Raw genomic sequence first — 18,101 nt, forward strand, 5'->3', positions numbered from 1 at the left:
CTTATTGGTATTTGGTGCTTGGTGAATTTTTGCTTGATAGTTTGAATAACAGACAATGTTTTCAACATGAACAAGCTCAAAATCATTACCAATACGGTGACTACTAGTTTTTCATTCTTTACCCATAGATCGTAGTCAAATAAATGAATCTCATCTTTCTTTCTATTTGTAAGGTATCGATCATTGGTATTTCTTGCAGGATTCCAGTTGGGCTCAACCTTGTGAAATCGATCATTCTTTTCCACTCCTCCGTTATGTTTTGGATTATTGACAATATCATGGAAGATTTCAAAGCTTTCTGGACGCTCACTCATAATAAAGTCTGGGGTTGGATGGAAATTTCCTGGTTTGGTGCTTGTCAAGATGAGTGTATAATGAGGTGATGGAAGCTTACGCAAAATCTTTCTAATCAACTCATCGTGCTCACGCAAATGGGCTGCTCGATCTCCAGTAACTGGACTCAAAGTGACCTTAATGACCCTCTTCCTGACATCAAAATACTCTACAACTTCATTGTCATCATCATGCCAAACGTTTATAACTTCAGCATCGCAAGTGTTTATTATGTATTCTTCGAGAAAATCCAAGTCAAGACCTGATTCAACTCGTGGTAATCCAACAATAGTCGAGGACATGTATAAGTAGTTGATCAAAAAGGGCCAGTCCTCTCTCTTTTTGTCAGTCAAGTCTTCATAGGTTAATCCAGGTTGATCAACAATAACATATGCATCCGAAGAACATTGGGTTATTAGTTTCTTCAACATGTTGGTCACAGATGTGACATTGTGAGGTTTGAGGTTTGATTCATTGATTTCAGATTGTAATCCTGGGACTAGCTTATGTGATGCAACTAGTAGAGGAGCTAACGAGCTGGTGGATAATTGTAGAAGGGCTAAAAATGCTAGCAAGATCATGATAAGGAGTAAGGTTTGAAGAGGTTGATGTGGAACTTTTTTTTTTTCTTTCCGTTCTTTGTCATTTTGCAACAAATGAATGTGGCTGAAGATGAGGGTCAAGTGGAATTAGACTTGCCTATATGTATACTTACGTTTGCGACAATTGAATACTATTTAAAGTAGGAATTACCATATTCACTGCTCCAGTGTGAGGAAGATAGTACAGACAGTTCTCTACATCATAGGTTTACATCCTGTCTGTATCGATACACTCTTGAGTTTCCCCTAATCTATCAAAAGCCATCTTCTTACCATCAAAGTAGTGCCTTTAAAAGTTACGCTTCTCATTTGAATTCAGTGTCCACTCTTTACATATGCATCTCTGATTTACACGATCAAATTTTGGTGCCGTGCAAAAAAAAGTGAAAAATTAAGATCAGGTCTCACCCCACTCTTTGCTTTAAAGATACCAACCACAATGACATCCAAAGAGCTCTCACTACAATACGCCCAAAATTTTGTTGACTTTGTTAATGAATCGCCCACTCCCTACCATGCTGTTAAATCTGTGAAAGAGCTGTTGAAAAACGCCGGTTTTGAAGAGCTCGTGGAACGGAACAACTGGCGCGGTAGAGTGGAGAAGAACGGTAAGTACTTTGTCACCAGAAATGGTTCCTCCATCATTGCCTTCACTGTTGGTGGGAAATACAAGAATGGCAATGGTATTGCTATTGTTGGTGCTCACACCGATAGTCCATGCTTGAGGATTAAACCAATTTCAAAGCGTACATCAGAGGGGTTTATTACGGTCGGAGTGGAACAATATGGAGGGTTAATTGCTCATACTTGGTTTGATAGGGACTTATCCATTGCCGGTAGAGTATACATTGATGATAATGGCAAGTATGTTCCAAAGTTGTTGAAAATCAACAAAGCATTATTAAGGATTCCAACATTGGCAATCCACTTGAATCGTGAAGTCAATACCAAGTTTGAATTCAACAAGGAGACAAAATTGGCTCCAATTGCTGGTCAGGTTGCTTTGGAAAGCTGCGCTGATGATCCCGACTTGAAGATGACACCTGAACAATTTGAATCTGTGCAAAATGTCATATCAAGGCACAATAAGTCTTTGATTGAGCTCATTGCAAAAGAATTGGAAGTAAAGCCAGATCAAATTGAGGATTTTGAGTTACTTTTGTACGACCATCAGAAATCAGAGATTGGTGGGTTGAATGATGAGTTTATTTTCTCTGCAAGATTGGATAACTTGACGTCATGTTTTGCTGCTACAGAGGCATTGGTTGAGTCAGCTGATGATTTGGCAAACCAAAAAGGTATTCAGTTGATTAGTTTGTTTGATCATGAAGAGATTGGATCTCGTAGTCTGCATGGTGCCGACTCATCTTTCTTGCCGGATGTGTTGCAGCGTTTGACAAAAATCAACTTTGAAGGTGACTCAGAAGTGGATGTCTTCCATGAAGTTATTTCAAAATCGTTTTTGCTTTCCTCGGATCAGGCACATGGAGTTCATCCAAACTATGGAGATGCTTATGAGTCACAAAATCGTCCACAAATTAACTTGGGTCCAGTTATCAAGATCAATGCTAATCAAAGATATGCCACAAATTCAGCTGGTGTGGTCTTGTTGAAAAAAGTTGCCGACAAAGCGAAAGTGCCACTTCAATTGTTTGTTGTTCGAAATGATTCACCTTGTGGCTCCACTATTGGACCGTTGTTGAGTTCGAAGTTGGGTATTAGAACCTTGGATCTTGGAAACCCACAATTGTCGATGCATTCGATCAGAGAAACTGGAGGCTCTTACGATATCATTAGACTTAACGATTTATTCAAATCTTTTTTTGAAAACTACATTGATTTAGAGTCAAAGATCTTATGTGACCACCTTTAGTGGGAAAACATTTTCTGAGGAGTAGCCAATCACATTTCCTGGAGGATCATAGCTGCAGATTATGTAGAGGGCACCATTCGGGCATTCTTTATAAGCACAACCAACAGAATCAACATTATTCCAAATCATGGCTGTAAAATGATCGTAGGTATTTTCTGACCCGTACACATATGTCTTTCCTTCGTCATACCAGGCTTCAACTGCACCTCCAGGTGTATATCCGTAAGCCAAGTTTTCTCCATATCTACCGTAGGAATGTTCTAAAATGCCCGAGCAGTTGTAATACTGTGAATAATTAGCGGCATACTCAAACGTTTCAGTTGACCAGCGAACTTTCTTTGCGCCATGCAAAGCCCTTTTCTCATTATGCATATCTAACATAAGATAGGCAAATGTTGTGTTGAGATCAAACGGACCCATGTACACATCAATATCGATTGTGTAGTATCTGGATGAGGTTTGAGGAATGTAAAGCACCAACTCTTCAACAACAACATCAGCAAACGTAGCACCAAGAAGTAGAAAGAGGAATATTAGCATTGTATGGTGTACATCATCGAAGCTCAATCCATCATTATTTGTGTTTGCTTATATACCGCACATGAAACATTTTGGTTGCAAATATCGAACAGAAGCAAAAAATATCAAAAAAAAAAAAATCATCATCATCATCATTCATTCTAATCTAATCTAAAGAAAGTTATCTGCAAAGTTGTATTTAAACTTGTTCCAGCCCTTCAATGACTTGGCACGTTCGTCTTCTTCAATTTCTTCAGGTGATTCTATATATCGATCTGTATCGAAATCCATGTCGGCAGCACGAACAAATTTATCCTTGCCTCGCTTTATAATTAACCACCAAAATAAGAAACACACTGGAAACACACCTAACTCCAAATAAGATTGGAAAAAGTCATTGACACTAAATGGGCTAAATGTTGACCACCCTTGAACCAAAATGATAAATCCACCAAAGATCACCACAAACAAAGGTCCATAAGGATATGACCAATTCTTAAACAACAATTCGTGGGTTCTTCCTTGTTTTGCCAAGCCTCTTCTGAATCTTAAAGAGACAACTCCAATGACCCACCACGAGATCAAGTTGGACAATCCAACAATTGCTTGTAACCATGTCCATAACTCACCTGTCCCAACAAATGCAGAAGCAAAGCACAATCCCCCAATTAGCCAAGTCACAATAACAGCAACATATGGAATCTGGAAACGATTAAGTGGTAAGAATATCTTGGGAATATAGCCTTGGGTACTCAAGTTGTAAGCTAATCTTGAGCCAGCAAATAAGGCATGGTTTCCCGCTGACAAGACCGATAACAATACCACAGCATTCATATACGAACCAGCAGCTTTAGCGCCAACTTGTTGAAAGACAATGGTGAAGGGTGACACTGCAACAGTCTTTGTCAGCAAATTAGGATAGTCATATGGGACATTCATGCCAATGAAAAAAGCAGTGAAAACGTAAAAAATGATGATTCTAATGAAGGTTGCTTTGACTGTTTTAGGAATTGTCTTGTTTGGATTCCTTGTTTCACCAGCGGTTAATGAGACGGACTCCAAACCTCCAAATGCATAAGCAGCAGAAACAAACAATGAACTGAATCCTCTGAACCCATCGACAAATGGGGCATCTTTGTAGCTCCAGTACTTAAACCCGATATATTCATGCATGTGATTCTTTCCAGCGTTGCATACTATACTGACAATGAAGAAAATAAAAATGGTAACCACCTTAAGAAGAGCCAACCAATATTCAGCTTCCGCATATGCTCTCACATGAATCACATTCAAAAATAATAAAAATACCCAAAATATGATGGAAATCACATACCAGTGGAAATCGGTCCAGTATTGAACAACTAGTTGCAATGCGGTCAAATCAGCAGCCACACTACAACAGTCATTAAACCAGTAATTAATCAAAATAGCAAACCCCAATGAATCCGAGCCAAATCTTTTGGCGTAAGTTGTAAAAGACCCACTCACAGGGTATTGTGCTGACATTTCTCCAAGACAAAGCATCATAAAGAACACAACAATGCCAATGATCATGTAATTTAGAAGTAAACTCAATGGTCCACCCGTTGCCAACATTTTTCCAGTACCGAGATACAACCCGGTACCAATAACACCTGCAATTGTGATCATATTGATGACTCTAGGGCTTAAACTTCGATTCAAATTCTCTGTGTGATGTATGAGATGTTCTGATGCTGAATCACTTGGTAAACCTGCCTCGAGTTCATACTCGACTGATTGTTTCTTGTCACGGTCTGTGCTATGTAGTGAAGTCATTTTGCTTGAAGATAAAGAAAGGATAAATTTTTTTATCACTTGTGAAACTCTTGTGATATTTAAATAGAAATTGTTGTGTAGATGAAAATTTCACAAATGAAATATGAATGTAATTAAAATGCCGTATATCCACAGTGTGTAGTTCGCCACAGTTTTAATCTTTCGCTTAATTGCGCCAAATTTTAAATATTATATTTCAAGTTTCGCTGAAAGTGAAGTGTGTTGGAGTGCTTGTGATGTTATGGCGAAGCTTGTAATGGATGCCTTCGTTTTGCTGTGGCGATAAGGAAAAAAATTTTCACTTTTTGCAGCAATTGATTAAAACAATAATGGAGCAAGTAAAAAAAAAGAGTTCTTTTTATTGTAAGTTTTTTTTAGAATGGAAGGCCTGATTCCGAGATGATGTTACTTTTTGGTCATTAACCTAAAGTGGAACAATGAAACAGATAGATTGACTTAACAATAGGAATGGCGTTTAACAAAAGAGATTTGATTACAAATGGGTATTGTTAATGCACAACTGGTTAAAATTATTTCGCAAAACCAATTTTCGTGCTTTCACGTGCACCCGCAGTTTAAAGTCCGTAAAATACACCGAAAACGAATTTTTTTCTTTTTATCGAAGGAGACCAAAACTAATTTTGTGTAGCACATAAACAGTGGGGAGCTTATTATATTTTTCTGCTTGGATGTAATGCGGTTGGCCCTCATAAAAGAACTGCAACAGCTATAACGCTCTGACAAGTGCAGATTATTTGTGCAAACTATAGCTCATTGATTCGCTTAGTCTTTTGCACATATCAAGAGTATAAGTTGACCAGTTCATTATAATGGTACTATCTTGCATGTAGAGGAGGCATATGTCTCATAATCCATACAGTATTGGGGCCTGAGACTTTGTTTGATATAAGATGTCCTATATTGAAGCTGTCAGGATAAATGTAATAGACCACGTAATAGTTTTTTTCTGCACATTTGAACAACTCCGGAGTTTCGCTAAAAAATCTTTTGTGTAATGTTTAGTGACAGTTGGAAGTAACGCCATTGGTGGCGGCGGGGTTGGTGGGTGATAAAATATCGTTTTATGGGGAAAAAAAAGTTAAAAAATTATTAATTCACAACAGAAGAACAAAAAAAAAAACAAACAAAACAATCACAGATCTGACACGGCAGATACAATATATTGATCATGAGTGCAAAGACCCCAAGACCTAAAGGTCGTCCAAGGACTCTACCGATCTTACAACGGAAGAAAGTGTCCCGGGCTTGCGATGTTTGCAAGAAACGCAAAATGAAGGTATGTACATCTTGCTTTTATTTTTTTTCTACCCCACACGTTAATACTAACTGAAGCACTACTAGTGTGATGGATTAACACCATGTCGCTATTGCCAAACAAAAGCTCTCGAATGTGTGTACTCAAAAATTGATGGCAGATCACTCAAGGCCAAAGCTTATCTGGAGAAAATGAAACTAAATCCCAGCCTTGAAGAGGAACAGTTGAATGGAATCTCCGCTCCAACAACAACTCTTGAAGATGAAAATATAGACCCTGAAATACCATCACTTACACATTCACCAAGACAAAACTCAGTATCATATCAAACTACTACACTGATTGGAAAGACATCACTGCCACCATTATCTTTAAGCATAATTTGCGAGAACCTACAAACAGCACTTACAACAGATCCAATTTCAACACCGCCAACTAAAGAACAGGAACTGAAAGAGGGTCTTTCCAATTTAAACGGTCAATACACAAGACTTTTGACAACGAAAACAGGAAATTTAAGATTTTTTGGAGAAAGTAGTGCCCTCTCACTTTTGGGCGAGTGCAGAAGTTTATTCAGAGGTGTATCAGGGACAAGTCGTTTTACAGATGATCCTGTACAGCAATTCATAACCGATGAGAGTGTGGACTACCGTTCTCTTCCTGTACCAGTTCAGCTACCCACCAAGGCCGATGCTTTCATACTAATTGATCTTTTCAAAACCAACATCAATGACACATTCTACGTTTTCAACATGAAGTATTTCAACAAGCATATATTTGAAGAAATCTACCGTGATCCAGTGAATTGCTCCTCAAGGAAATTGTGCTTATTGTATAACGTATTTGCAATTGGAAGATTGTTTAGTGAAGGTTCACGCCATTTGTGCCTTAATCTACCTACACTGGAGGTATTTTTCAACCTGGCACAAGTACTACTACGAAATAATGTGTTTGATGGTAAAATTTGGATGTGTGAGGTTTATTTCCTCGAATATTTCTATTTCCAGTCATGTTGCAATAGATCAAACGCATGGATACAGCTTGGTTCTGCAATTAGAATAGCCCAAGCATTGGGACTACACCGGCGCTGCATTAATGACAGAATAACCAATCGTGAGATTTTGAACCACAGACGAAGATTATGGAGAAGTCTTTACGTTTGCGATTGTGTCAGCAGTCTCAACCTAGGACGTCCATTGATGGTGAACAATTACGACTACGACGACGCAGAAAGCAAGATTGACGTTGAAAACCTTGAAGAGGTGGAGCAAATACGAGTATTGGCTCAGAAAGCAGCATCTGATAGTGCTGCCATAAATGCTAAAATCGTGGAAAACATTTTCAAAGATGGTGTCGTCAATATTAAGAGGGCACATATTTTGGCCTTGCAATTAAAGATATGGTCAGTGCAACTACCTAAGGAGTTACAACTATGTGCTGCTATGGAAAGTCAAATGGAATCAGGAGCTGACCCCAACAACTATTTGTACGTGTTTGTTCATATTGGACAGTTGTATGGAATTATGACACTCACAAGACCATTTTTGGTGTACGTAGTTACAAGGAAGCTCAAACCAGAAACAAAGCAACAAGTGAAAGATGAGCAAAGTTTGATGAACTTTTGCAAAGCATGTATCAAGGCAAGCTTCTTGGTGATTAAATTATTGAAGTTCTTTGTCACTCATAACCCACATAGGAAAGAAGTGTTTACCATCCAATCTGCATGCTTTTTTGCTTCAATTATATTGGGATTTACTTTACTCGAACAACGCAACTCATACAAGCCAGATTATCATTACATATCTGTATTGCAGGATACATTGCAAGATGGTTATAACATTTTGAATAATTTTGCTGATTTCAACATCACTTGCAAAAGATGGGCGACGAATTTACAGAATATGATTAATCATTTGAAGCAATTTGAGCCTACGCCTATGAAGAGAAGGAGCAGTCAATCTCCACCAATACTGCTCTCAGAAGGTGATGCAGAACCATTCAATGATGAATTGATTAGTTGGGGGATTGATAATAGGGCTTTAGAAGAGGTGTTAAATTTCCAACAATACTTTGTTCCCAGCACGACTTCGAAGGAGCTAGACGATATACTCAATGGAACGCCAGATAGCAACTATCTCAGGAACAGCGTTTCCGATAATGGTGATTTTTTGGACGCGTTTCGGTATGATAATGGAGAACATGTGGTTTTCGGGCAACGGAAAAGAAGCTTTGCATAGCCGTGGATTAGAGTTTGCCGAATGTGATTGCCACACCAAATAAATGGATTGCAAAGTTCCAGCGTGTAATCAATTTCATATGAACAGGTGACACTAATTTCTTATAGCCGTTACTACATTTAACTTTGTAGATCTGTGCTCTCAACTAACGTCTACATAGGGGGGCATTCTAGTTTTCTAGTTTAAGCGCGACACGAGACAATTTGGTTTTTTTTAACCGCGCCACTGATCTACGAGATTAGGAAAAAAAATAGGGGTAAGAGAGTTCCACCAAAGCTTGCGAATATTGCGTAGGTGTAGCAAATAAAGTCACCTAGATGATCTGTTTAGACAATACAGATATGTTATAGAGAAGCAATGACAGTATAGGGAGTGCTAATACACTGACTGCTTTAAGAATCACCTTTCTTTAGCACTTGCTACATATGTGCAAGAAAAAAGAAATGTTTTTAGTCCTGCATAATAGTGGACTCATCAGCAGCAGCAAAAACAAATAAAAAAAAAAAAGAAACAAAGAAAGACCAAAAAACAGTTTCTAGGTTTCATCAATTGCGTGACAAATACAAACAAAACATTTAAGAGCCACCTGCTTTTCCCATCTTTTTCCTAACAAGTATTTCATTACAACACATTCTTTTTAATAACTACCACACATATCACTCCACCTACTCGTTTGATATATCCCCAATGAATGCGTTGAAAGTGCCACAGAATATTTCTCTGATGCTCTCAGAGTCGTCGCACTTCTCAACCAATAACTTTACATTAACAAGGAAACCAGACTTGATTCCTGGTATTCCTGATGGAATCACAGCATTAATTGCTCCGATTGTTGCTTATTGGACTTATTCTATGTTTTTCCATATTATCGATGTGTATGAGTTGGCAGAAAAGTATAGAATTCATCCTAGCGAAGAAGAAATTAGGAGAAATAAAGTGACGTTACACGAGGTTGTTAGAGATGTTATATTTCAACACTTTATTCAAACAGTTGTTGGGCTTGTTGTTTTCTACTTTGATCCTACGCCAATGACTGGTCACGAGTATTTTGCCATGTGGCATATTAAGCACCATTATTTGCCTCGTTTTGTGCCTGACCTGATAGTTTACTACGGATACATGTATGGCTTGTCATTGCTCAGATTGGGAATTGCTATTCTCATTATTGACACCTGGCAATTCTGGCTCCATCGTCTTATGCATGTGAACAAGACTTTGTACAGAAGATTCCACTCCCGTCATCACAGATTGTATGTTCCATACGCATTCGGTGCTTTGTATAATGATCCAATTGAAGGGTTCTTGTTGGATACATTAGGAACCGGTATTGCTTCAATTACCACCGGATTGAGCCCAAGAGAGTGTATTATATTGTACACTTTTGCTACATTAAAGACGGTGGATGACCACTGTGGGTATAAATTACCTTGGGACATATTTCAAATCATATTTCCAAACAATTCAGTTTACCATGACATACATCACCAAATCTGGGGTATCAAGAATAACTTTTCCCAACCATTTTTCACTTTCTGGGATATCTTTAACAGCACTCAGTATGAGTTTGTTGAAGAGTACAAGGAATTACAGAAGCACATCACTTTAAAGAAGTATAAGGAGTTTTTAGAAAGAAAGACTAGAAAAGGTCCAACCACTAAAGAAGAGAAGGAGATTCTTCAAGAAGAGGCGGATATCCTGAAGGAAACCAAGAAAACAATTTAGTGCCAGCGAGTATTTCTGAATTTTTTAATAGCATCTTAATAATGACTTAACAATATCTTAATAACGTTTAAATAGTATCTTAATTAATAACGACTTTTAGAAGAATAACTATGAAACTCTTACAAGTTATCGCGTGAAATAAGGCAGAAAAAAAAGGACCAAAAAAAAAGAAATAAAGACGTGCTTTAATCCTTTAAGCACAATCATGTCCAAAAAATCAGTAGGCGATGATATATGGAAAGGGAGCGTGGAGAAAATAGTATGTTAACATCCAGGAGCTAAACCATGGAATCATACTAACTATGCTTTAGAATGCAGAATTATTTACATTAACATACGGATCACTTGTTGCTCAATTATGTCGAGACTTTGATAACAACTACCATGAAGTGAACAGCCAGCTCGATAAGATGGGCTACAACATCGGATGCAGGCTAATTGAGGAGTTTCTTGCCAAAACAGGAATCAAGAGATGCTCGTCATTTAAAGAGACGGCGGACATCATATCGAAGTTGGGATTCAAATTATTTCTCAATATTCAGCCACAAGTTGAGAATTGGACCAGCGATAATAAGATTTGTAGCTTGATAATACCGGAGCCCAATCCGTTAACTGAGTTTGTTGAGTTGCCAGTTTCGACGGATTCTAAAATTGCAAAGGAGTTGTGGTATTCACAAATACTATGTGGTGTACTTCGAGGTGCTTTACAAATGGTTCAGTTGGATTGCGATGTGTATTTTGTCAAGGATGTATTACGTGGTGATGAACGAACAGAGTTGAAGTTGAAGTTGAACAAGATTTTGAAAGATGAAGTTCCTGCAGGTGAGGACTAGAGTGCAAGAGTTTTACAGGAAGTGCTTCCTTCATATATACCTTAGATTTCAATACACGTAGGGAACTAGCTACATAAAACACATAGCATAATACAAACTCTTTTTCGAGTTAACCAACAAGTGTCTCCTCATCACTTTTCAATCGAGCTGGATCGGGTCTGGGTACGTTAGGAGGAGTATATACTCGACTAACTTCAGTTGTTGGTTGATGACCGGGAGAATCATCCTCGGACGTTCCACACAAGGCCAGACAAATCCATACGATCGTCCAAAATATTACCATAACTAGCAGGACGAGTAGGATCAAACCAATACCCATAAGAATTGGCGAAGAAACCAAGAGAATTACCATTCCAAAATTATAGGCATCCAGGTACAGTTCAGTACTTGTTGTCGTTGATGACTCACAGTCCTCCAGTTCGTCATTCTCTCCTTCATCTCTGCCAAACACATCATCGTGAGGATTGACATATGAATATGTCATTGTATCGATATCGTAGCTAGATACATCCGAATTAACACTTGCTGTTTTGGAGCACTCCCCAAATTGAGTTTGTTCAGACTCTTTTGAATCTGCCGCCGTTGAGCTGGGAATATCTTTCAAGACACCTGGAGAGCCAATTATGCTCCCGCCAACAGTGCTATCTGCACCCGACCAGCTTGAAATCACGATTGCAACAATACAAATTCCAAAATGCATGTAGTATGATATACACACAAGTGACTTATAGCAGTTGTGAGTCCCTTTTGAGTCCTTTTATAGTGGATGCAAGACGCTGTAGCAACAAACCTAACTCCAATTCGTTAGCAGCAATCTGCACCTGGCACAACATGAGCTAATTGCTTTGATGATGAGATTTCCAGCCTCTTCAAAATGCAGCCTCCAAGAGAGTCAGCTGGTCAAAGACATCGAGACTGGAGCAGCCTTTACACCATACAGTTGCTAGCACTTATCATTTGTATCCCCTTTCAATTGCATTATATTAACTTTGTCTATACTCCTTGCAGCAACTTGCACTAAGTGTGAATTGGCTAATGAGGCATACTCTATTTTAAGTAGTTGCTATATTCAATTGCGTTTAGTCAGGATTGATCCATCAGGACTCTACCTGTTGGGTGTAAACACAGCAGTGAATGAATCCGCTGGTCGGAGTTTCTCTGTATTTCAGTTTTGTGTACGAAACCATTTCGAGGATTTTATCACAGGAAAAACACAGATTTTTATCATTGCTACTGATTACTCAAAATTCAACAAAACTTCTCGAGTGGGAATAAATTGAACATTTAACATCAACTGCATTTAGGTCTACATTAAATCACGCAATTGCCTTGCTAAAGCACATTTATATCACCAATCACACAAACAATTACCATGGGGGAGAGACCAGAGACCACCTCAAAAGAAGGCAATACCTTACCTCACAAAGCAAAATCAAAGCCTGTTTCATACTATATCATCTTGATTATTAAGCTATTATCGTACGATCTCGTATTATGGTTTTTTAGCTTGGTAATTCATACATTTTTCCGAGACGTTCAATCGCGAGGCAGCTTTAATATCCCTAGAAGAGGACCAGTCATTTTCGTGATTGCGCCACACCATAATCAGTTTGTTGACGGATTGGTAGTGATGTCTAAGGTCAAGGAGCATCTGGGCCGACGTATTGCCTTTTTAATAGCACAAAAGTCGTACGATAGAAGGATAATTGGCGAGGCTGCAAAATTGTGTAGTGCGATACCAGTGGAAAGGGCACAAGACTTGTTGAAGAAAGGTACTGGTAAGATATTTGTTGATAAAGAGGATGACCGGATCATTAGGGGGTCGGGTACAAAATTTACCAATGAATGTCAAGTGAAAGGGCTCATTGGGTTGCCAAACTCGTTAGGAAATAGTGCAATACAGGAAATATATGACGATGAAAAGATTTTGCTAAAAAATCCATTCACTTCGCCAAGAGAAGAGATTCAACAGAGAATTGATGAAAAGTTGCGTGCTGGTACTGAATTCAAAATTGCCCCTCACATTGATAATCACATTGTGTTTCAAAATGTTTTCACCCATTTAAACGACGGAAAAGTTTTGGGTATATTTCCTGAGGGTGGCTCTCATGATCGCCCTGACTTGTTGCCATTGAAACCGGGTGTGGCAATTATGGCATTGGGTGCTATTGCTCAGCAAATAGAGGATCTCAAGGAGGGTAAACTGGAACATGAAGAGGTTGTACCTGTTAGTATTGTTCCAGTGGGATTGAGTTACTTCCATCCACATAAGTTCAGATCGAGAGTTGTTATTGAATTTGGAAAACCAATCATTGTCGATAAACAGATGGCCGAACTGTATGCGGCAAACTCAAGGGAAGCCGTGGACAAGTTGTTAAAGATTATCACCTTTGGATTGAAGGAAGTGACAATGACATGTAATGACTATGAGACGTTGATGGTGTTGCAGGCAGCACGAAGATTGTACACTTCGGGGAATAGGGACAATATCCCACTCCCCATGGTGATTGAAATGAATCGAAGATTGATCAAAGGGTATGAGCAATACAAGGATCAACCAGACGTTAAGGAATTGAAAGAAGCAGTGTTGGATTACAATAAGAAGTTAAAGACTTTGAATTTGCATGATCATCAGGTAGAGTCACTAGATCGGTTCAATAGAGTTGAAACTTTTTGGCGCTTCACTACGAGATTTTTCAAGTTTTCCTTATTCATGGGACTAAGTTTGCCTGGAATATTCTTGTTCAGTCCAGTTTTTATCATTTCCAGAAGAATTTCAAGGAAGAAAGCCAAAGAAGCATTGGCTGCATCTGTGGTAAAGATAAAGGCTAAGGATGTGTTGAGTACTTGGAAGATTCTTGTGGCCATGGTTTTGGCACCGATGTTGTACATTTTTTGGTCTGTTATTGGGACAATTTTGATTGTCAGATCCAAAGTGTTGGGAAAGTATCAACCATCGATTTGGATCATATTTATTATCTTTTATGGATGGGCCGTATTGACAACTTATGCATCTTTGAGAATGGGGGAGATTGGAATTGACTACTACAAGTCTCTTGCACCATTATTCCTTTCGATGTTGAGTATAAATGAAGATAGGTTTCAAATTGAAAAGTTGAAGAAAACTAGAGAAGAGCTCCGTGAAAAAGTGAATTTATTCTGTAACAAATTTGGTCCTGGCATGTTTGATGATTTTGATCAATTTTACAGAAAGTACAATGGTACTACTGAAGATGAGGAATTTGACGTTATTGCACTTCAAAAGCAGCAGGCTGAGAATCAACTTAGTAAGTTGCAAAGACAAGCAAGTGCTTCATCCTTGGATTTCAATTTGCTGAACTTGTCAGATATTCCAATTTTTGCTGCTGCAGACTTGGAGCAAGCTAATGATGTGAATCTCACAAAGGAATCTGAAGAAATGGAACAGCAAGAAGATAGCGAAACAAACGATGAAACTGTTGAGCAATTGAATAATGAAACAAAGTCAGATGATGGACCTAGGATGAGAGTAAGAAAAGCAATGAAGGAAAAGTATTCTAACTTGGAATGATATTAAGTGTATAGTAAATACTTGTAATGAATCATGATGGCTTTTCAACTGTAAGAATTCGTGTTTTACCTTAGCAAGGCTTCAACGTGGGCTTTGCAACAAATATGTTTTCACCTAATTGGGAAAAAAACATCAATCGAGGCTGCAAGGGGAGGGAGCGAAACCAGCAGCAACGAAAAAAAAACAATGCGATTTTCCCATGCGAACAAAGAAAAAGTTCTCGCCCCAAGGGGGGGGGAGGCGAAGTTTTCAATTTTCAGTGCGCGCGTGCTGGATTGCTTTTTGTTGTTCTAGATTCATACACAATAAGGTACGATAAAAATATTTCCTAATCAGGGAGGCAGTGTTGCAACAGAAGATATATAAATATCTCTGTGGATTTCTCGTTAATTCAGTTAATTCAGTTAACTCAGCATTAAGCAACTATTTGCATCCACTCCTTTACAAACCACAAGTTTATCATGCACTCATCTATATTCTTTCTCCTATCATTGGCAGTGTCCACTATAATCCCGGCAAACCTTGACTTGAAAGCTAATTCAGTTGGTGCAGGTACACAAGCTAAGCGGGATGTGAAAGGTATTCAAGTCAATAGAGCAGGCAAAGTGTACAACAAGCGTGAGCTCAAGTCTGCTGTATTGGGTGGCGTGAGTGATAAGGTCGCAAGAGATTCAATCAGTGCTACCGAATTGATATAATTTGAACATTTGCTCAGGTTACAGCGTTTAGGAACGCTAGGTTTACGAATATTATGAGGTAACAGGTTTGATTTTTCACTTTAGGTCATATAGTTTTATAGAAATAGTACAGGTTACAATTTTGGACACACTCTTCTTTATACTTTGCTCGGATCTTTGTGGTTTGTATCACACGACATGGATAATTTTGCGACACTAGAAAAAGAAATGTTACTTTTTTTCCTTTTGTGTTTCTGTGTGACTCTCTCTCTCACTTTTTGCCACTCACGCTATCTCTATTTAACACATCATTCCGGTTTTCAACATTTTAACCACTATTTAAATATCACCCAGAATCAACAGACCTTTTTCCCAAATAAAACTTCAACACATAATAACGCACCTGCTCCCCGTTTATCGCAAATACTCAAACTACTTCAACATCACTTATATACCATTACAAGTATTCCCATTCTGACGAAATCATGAAAGTCACAATTAGATTATCTACTGAATCATCTTTTCAAGTCACCATCCCCGACAACTCCACTGTTGAGGATTTGAGAAACAGTGTCAAAGTAGCATCTCCTTCACCACTTCCCAAAGACTTCAAATTGATTTATAATGGACAGAAACTACAACCTTACAATGAGTCTTTATCTGCTTTGAACATGAAACCTGATAGTGGGTCTATACAAGTTATATTAATGGCACAGAGTACTGATACACCACCAATATCGCCGCAAGTCTCATCAGATAATCTTGTATTGCCCAATGCGTCTGCCACCAGCACATCAACTACAGCATCCACTACTATCAAAAAGACAAAGAAGAAGAACAAGTGTTCATTCAAGTCATGTAATTCCGCACCTTTGAGAATGGTTGGTACTTGTTCACATTGTCAAGGTAAATTCTGTGCCAAACATAGATTATTGGAGGATCACATGTGCATCGGTTTACAATACTGCAAAGATGACGCTCATGAGTCCAATGCAATGAAGTTGCAGAATGAGAGTACCATTGCTAGTAGGGTTTAATTTTGACCGCTCTATGGGTTTAATATTATAGAGAAATAGTCATTTATTAAATTGTTTCTTACGTACTTATATTGTAGCGTTTTTTAATTTGCTAAGAGATTCTCCAATACGTCTTGATATTTCCCATTGGTTACGTTATTAGCTTTCTTCAATATGGCTTCAGCTTCGTCGTAGATTTGCTCTTGCTCTTTCGAATCCAACTCATACAAGTTTCCCAAGGTGATCATTGCCTCAGCAATGTTGACCCACGATTCAGGCTCATCTTTATCTTCAGCCCTTTTCAAGTGTTCCAATGCTTTATGTATGAGGTCTTTGGCAACCTCTTGAGCTTGAGCTACGGTCAAGCCTTCCAATTCCTCCAAGCCTGCGTAATCCTCATCGTACTTCAAAGTAGTGTAGACATTGGTTGGAATTTCAGACTCTTGAAGATAAGATTGTCCCAATCTTTGATTAACTTCTCTAACCAAGGATTCCAATGGTGATTGAATCTTGTTCAAGTTCTCGAGGTACTTAACTGTATGGTCTCTCCACCATTGATTATATTCGTCAGTGTTTTTGATTGGATATAATGGATGTGCTTCATCCAACTCGATTTCGTCTTCTTCGTCATCTTCTTCTTCGTCATCAGAAGCTTCATCGTTTTTACTTTTGGTCTTTTTAGTATCCTCCTCCTCATCTTCTTCAAGTTCATCTTTACCAAAATTGTCCACGATATCCAACAAGTCATCCACAGCTTCCAAAATGTCAAAGTATTCAAAATTGTTGAATATGTCAAACCGGGACGCATCAGCAGCCTTGACTTCTGCCAGTTCATACACTTTCAAAGCAGTGTCTAACAACTCCTTGACATTTGCTTCTTCCGCTTTGCTACTCAATGTCAAATGCGAAACGTGTTGCAAAACAATTTGGTTAATCAAAATCTTTGCACGAGTCAACAATAACTCAACATCATTAGGGTACTTTTCCAAACCAGTGTCAATTCTCTCCAAACTAGCATCAAAGTATTCTTTGATTTGCTTGGCATCATCAGTGTGGAAGTTGGCAAGTTCACTCAAGGCAATGGCGTAAATCTTGTAGAATGTAGATGGTAAAGAAGTTCCTTCTTCTTGGTTTCGCAACAAACGATCACACTCATGAATGATTCCATTGACTATTAGCTCATTGTCACGTTCTGAGTTTATGTATGCTTTATAAAGACCTTTCAATTGGGATATTTCATCGTCGGCATCGACTTCTTCAGGTAGTTCTACTGTTAATTGGTTTGATGCTTCTTCAGAATCAGCCTTTCCATTGTCAATTGGCTCGCTCTCTGTCTTTTGCTTTTTAGCTTTAGCTGCTTTGCCTAATCCTAAAGTACGTTTGGCCATGCTTCGGTGTCTTGTGTGGTTGCGTTAGAGGGATGTACTCTGATCGTCTATAAAATCATTCCACTCAAAAAAGCTCATCGATGAGAGTAGCTTATGTACAGGAAAGCTGATTACATAAGCATTTCACAAGTGTTTACATAAGACTTACATAATAATATTTCTCGATTGCGTAATATCACACTTTTTGATACGACAATTTGATTACGTAATGCAATTTCAGTCAGATCTCCAACCTACATAATGAAAATTTTTTTGCAACTTGATCCACCAGTAACCCT

At 38.4% G+C, this 18,101-nt stretch overlaps 12 protein-coding genes across 12 annotated transcripts; 7 read left to right on the top strand and 5 right to left on the bottom strand. All coding sequences in view use genetic code 12, as the record gives it.

Moving 5' to 3' along the window:
* Position 1: 1 nt before the first annotated feature.
* On the bottom strand, positions 2-914 carry BIG1 (Big1p; the record flags this gene model as incomplete). The annotated part of the gene is made up of 2 exons (XM_067693999.1): positions 2-32; positions 73-914. 2 exons carry the CDS (start codon positions 912-914, stop codon positions 2-4), a joined length of 873 nt encoding a protein of 290 aa, XP_067546364.1.
* A 460-nt stretch (positions 915-1,374) lies between these two features.
* On the top strand, positions 1,375-2,808 carry I9W82_004882 (aspartyl aminopeptidase; the record flags this gene model as incomplete). The annotated part of the gene is made up of 1 exon (XM_067694000.1): positions 1,375-2,808. The coding sequence occupies one exon, from the start codon at positions 1,375-1,377 to the stop codon at positions 2,806-2,808; it is 1,434 nt and encodes a 477-aa protein (XP_067546365.1).
* Positions 2,809-2,923: 115 nt separating this feature from the next.
* I9W82_004883 (uncharacterized protein) lies at positions 2,924-3,348 on the bottom strand (the record flags this gene model as incomplete). The annotated part of the gene is made up of 2 exons (XM_067694001.1): positions 2,924-2,939; positions 2,999-3,348. 2 exons carry the CDS (start codon positions 3,346-3,348, stop codon positions 2,924-2,926), a joined length of 366 nt encoding a protein of 121 aa, XP_067546366.1.
* Positions 3,349-3,498: 150 nt separating this feature from the next.
* Positions 3,499-5,124, bottom strand: ALP1 (Alp1p; the record flags this gene model as incomplete). The annotated part of the gene is made up of 1 exon (XM_067694002.1): positions 3,499-5,124. One exon carries the CDS (start codon positions 5,122-5,124, stop codon positions 3,499-3,501), a length of 1,626 nt encoding a protein of 541 aa, XP_067546367.1.
* Positions 5,125-6,313: 1,189 nt separating this feature from the next.
* Positions 6,314-8,637, top strand: I9W82_004885 (uncharacterized protein; the record flags this gene model as incomplete). The annotated part of the gene is made up of 2 exons (XM_067694003.1): positions 6,314-6,421; positions 6,487-8,637. 2 exons carry the CDS (start codon positions 6,314-6,316, stop codon positions 8,635-8,637), a joined length of 2,259 nt encoding a protein of 752 aa, XP_067546368.1.
* A 687-nt stretch (positions 8,638-9,324) lies between these two features.
* On the top strand, positions 9,325-10,359 carry SUR2 (sphingosine hydroxylase; the record flags this gene model as incomplete). The annotated part of the gene is made up of 1 exon (XM_067694004.1): positions 9,325-10,359. The coding sequence occupies one exon, from the start codon at positions 9,325-9,327 to the stop codon at positions 10,357-10,359; it is 1,035 nt and encodes a 344-aa protein (XP_067546369.1).
* Positions 10,360-10,564: 205 nt separating this feature from the next.
* I9W82_004887 (TRAPP complex core subunit) lies at positions 10,565-11,192 on the top strand (the record flags this gene model as incomplete). The annotated part of the gene is made up of 2 exons (XM_067694005.1): positions 10,565-10,618; positions 10,671-11,192. 2 exons carry the CDS (start codon positions 10,565-10,567, stop codon positions 11,190-11,192), a joined length of 576 nt encoding a protein of 191 aa, XP_067546370.1.
* A 109-nt stretch (positions 11,193-11,301) lies between these two features.
* I9W82_004888 (uncharacterized protein) lies at positions 11,302-11,892 on the bottom strand (the record flags this gene model as incomplete). The annotated part of the gene is made up of 1 exon (XM_067694006.1): positions 11,302-11,892. The coding sequence occupies one exon, from the start codon at positions 11,890-11,892 to the stop codon at positions 11,302-11,304; it is 591 nt and encodes a 196-aa protein (XP_067546371.1).
* A 672-nt stretch (positions 11,893-12,564) lies between these two features.
* SCT2 (bifunctional glycerol-3-phosphate/glycerone-phosphate O-acyltransferase) lies at positions 12,565-14,742 on the top strand (the record flags this gene model as incomplete). Its single annotated transcript, XM_067694007.1, has 1 exon — positions 12,565-14,742. One exon carries the CDS (start codon positions 12,565-12,567, stop codon positions 14,740-14,742), a length of 2,178 nt encoding a protein of 725 aa, XP_067546372.1.
* A 461-nt stretch (positions 14,743-15,203) lies between these two features.
* Positions 15,204-15,440, top strand: I9W82_004890 (uncharacterized protein; the record flags this gene model as incomplete). Its single annotated transcript, XM_067694009.1, has 1 exon — positions 15,204-15,440. One exon carries the CDS (start codon positions 15,204-15,206, stop codon positions 15,438-15,440), a length of 237 nt encoding a protein of 78 aa, XP_067546373.1.
* Positions 15,441-15,904: 464 nt separating this feature from the next.
* On the top strand, positions 15,905-16,456 carry I9W82_004891 (uncharacterized protein; the record flags this gene model as incomplete). The annotated part of the gene is made up of 1 exon (XM_067694010.1): positions 15,905-16,456. The coding sequence occupies one exon, from the start codon at positions 15,905-15,907 to the stop codon at positions 16,454-16,456; it is 552 nt and encodes a 183-aa protein (XP_067546374.1).
* Positions 16,457-16,539: 83 nt separating this feature from the next.
* Positions 16,540-17,823, bottom strand: I9W82_004892 (uncharacterized protein; the record flags this gene model as incomplete). The annotated part of the gene is made up of 1 exon (XM_067694011.1): positions 16,540-17,823. The coding sequence occupies one exon, from the start codon at positions 17,821-17,823 to the stop codon at positions 16,540-16,542; it is 1,284 nt and encodes a 427-aa protein (XP_067546375.1).
* Positions 17,824-18,101: the final 278 nt, after the last annotated feature.

This window comes from Candida metapsilosis (genome assembly GCF_017655625.1).
Source record: "Candida metapsilosis strain BP57 chromosome Unknown scaffold7, whole genome shotgun sequence".
In the NCBI taxonomy this organism is placed as follows: Eukaryota; Fungi; Ascomycota; class Pichiomycetes; order Serinales; family Debaryomycetaceae; genus Lodderomyces; species Lodderomyces metapsilosis.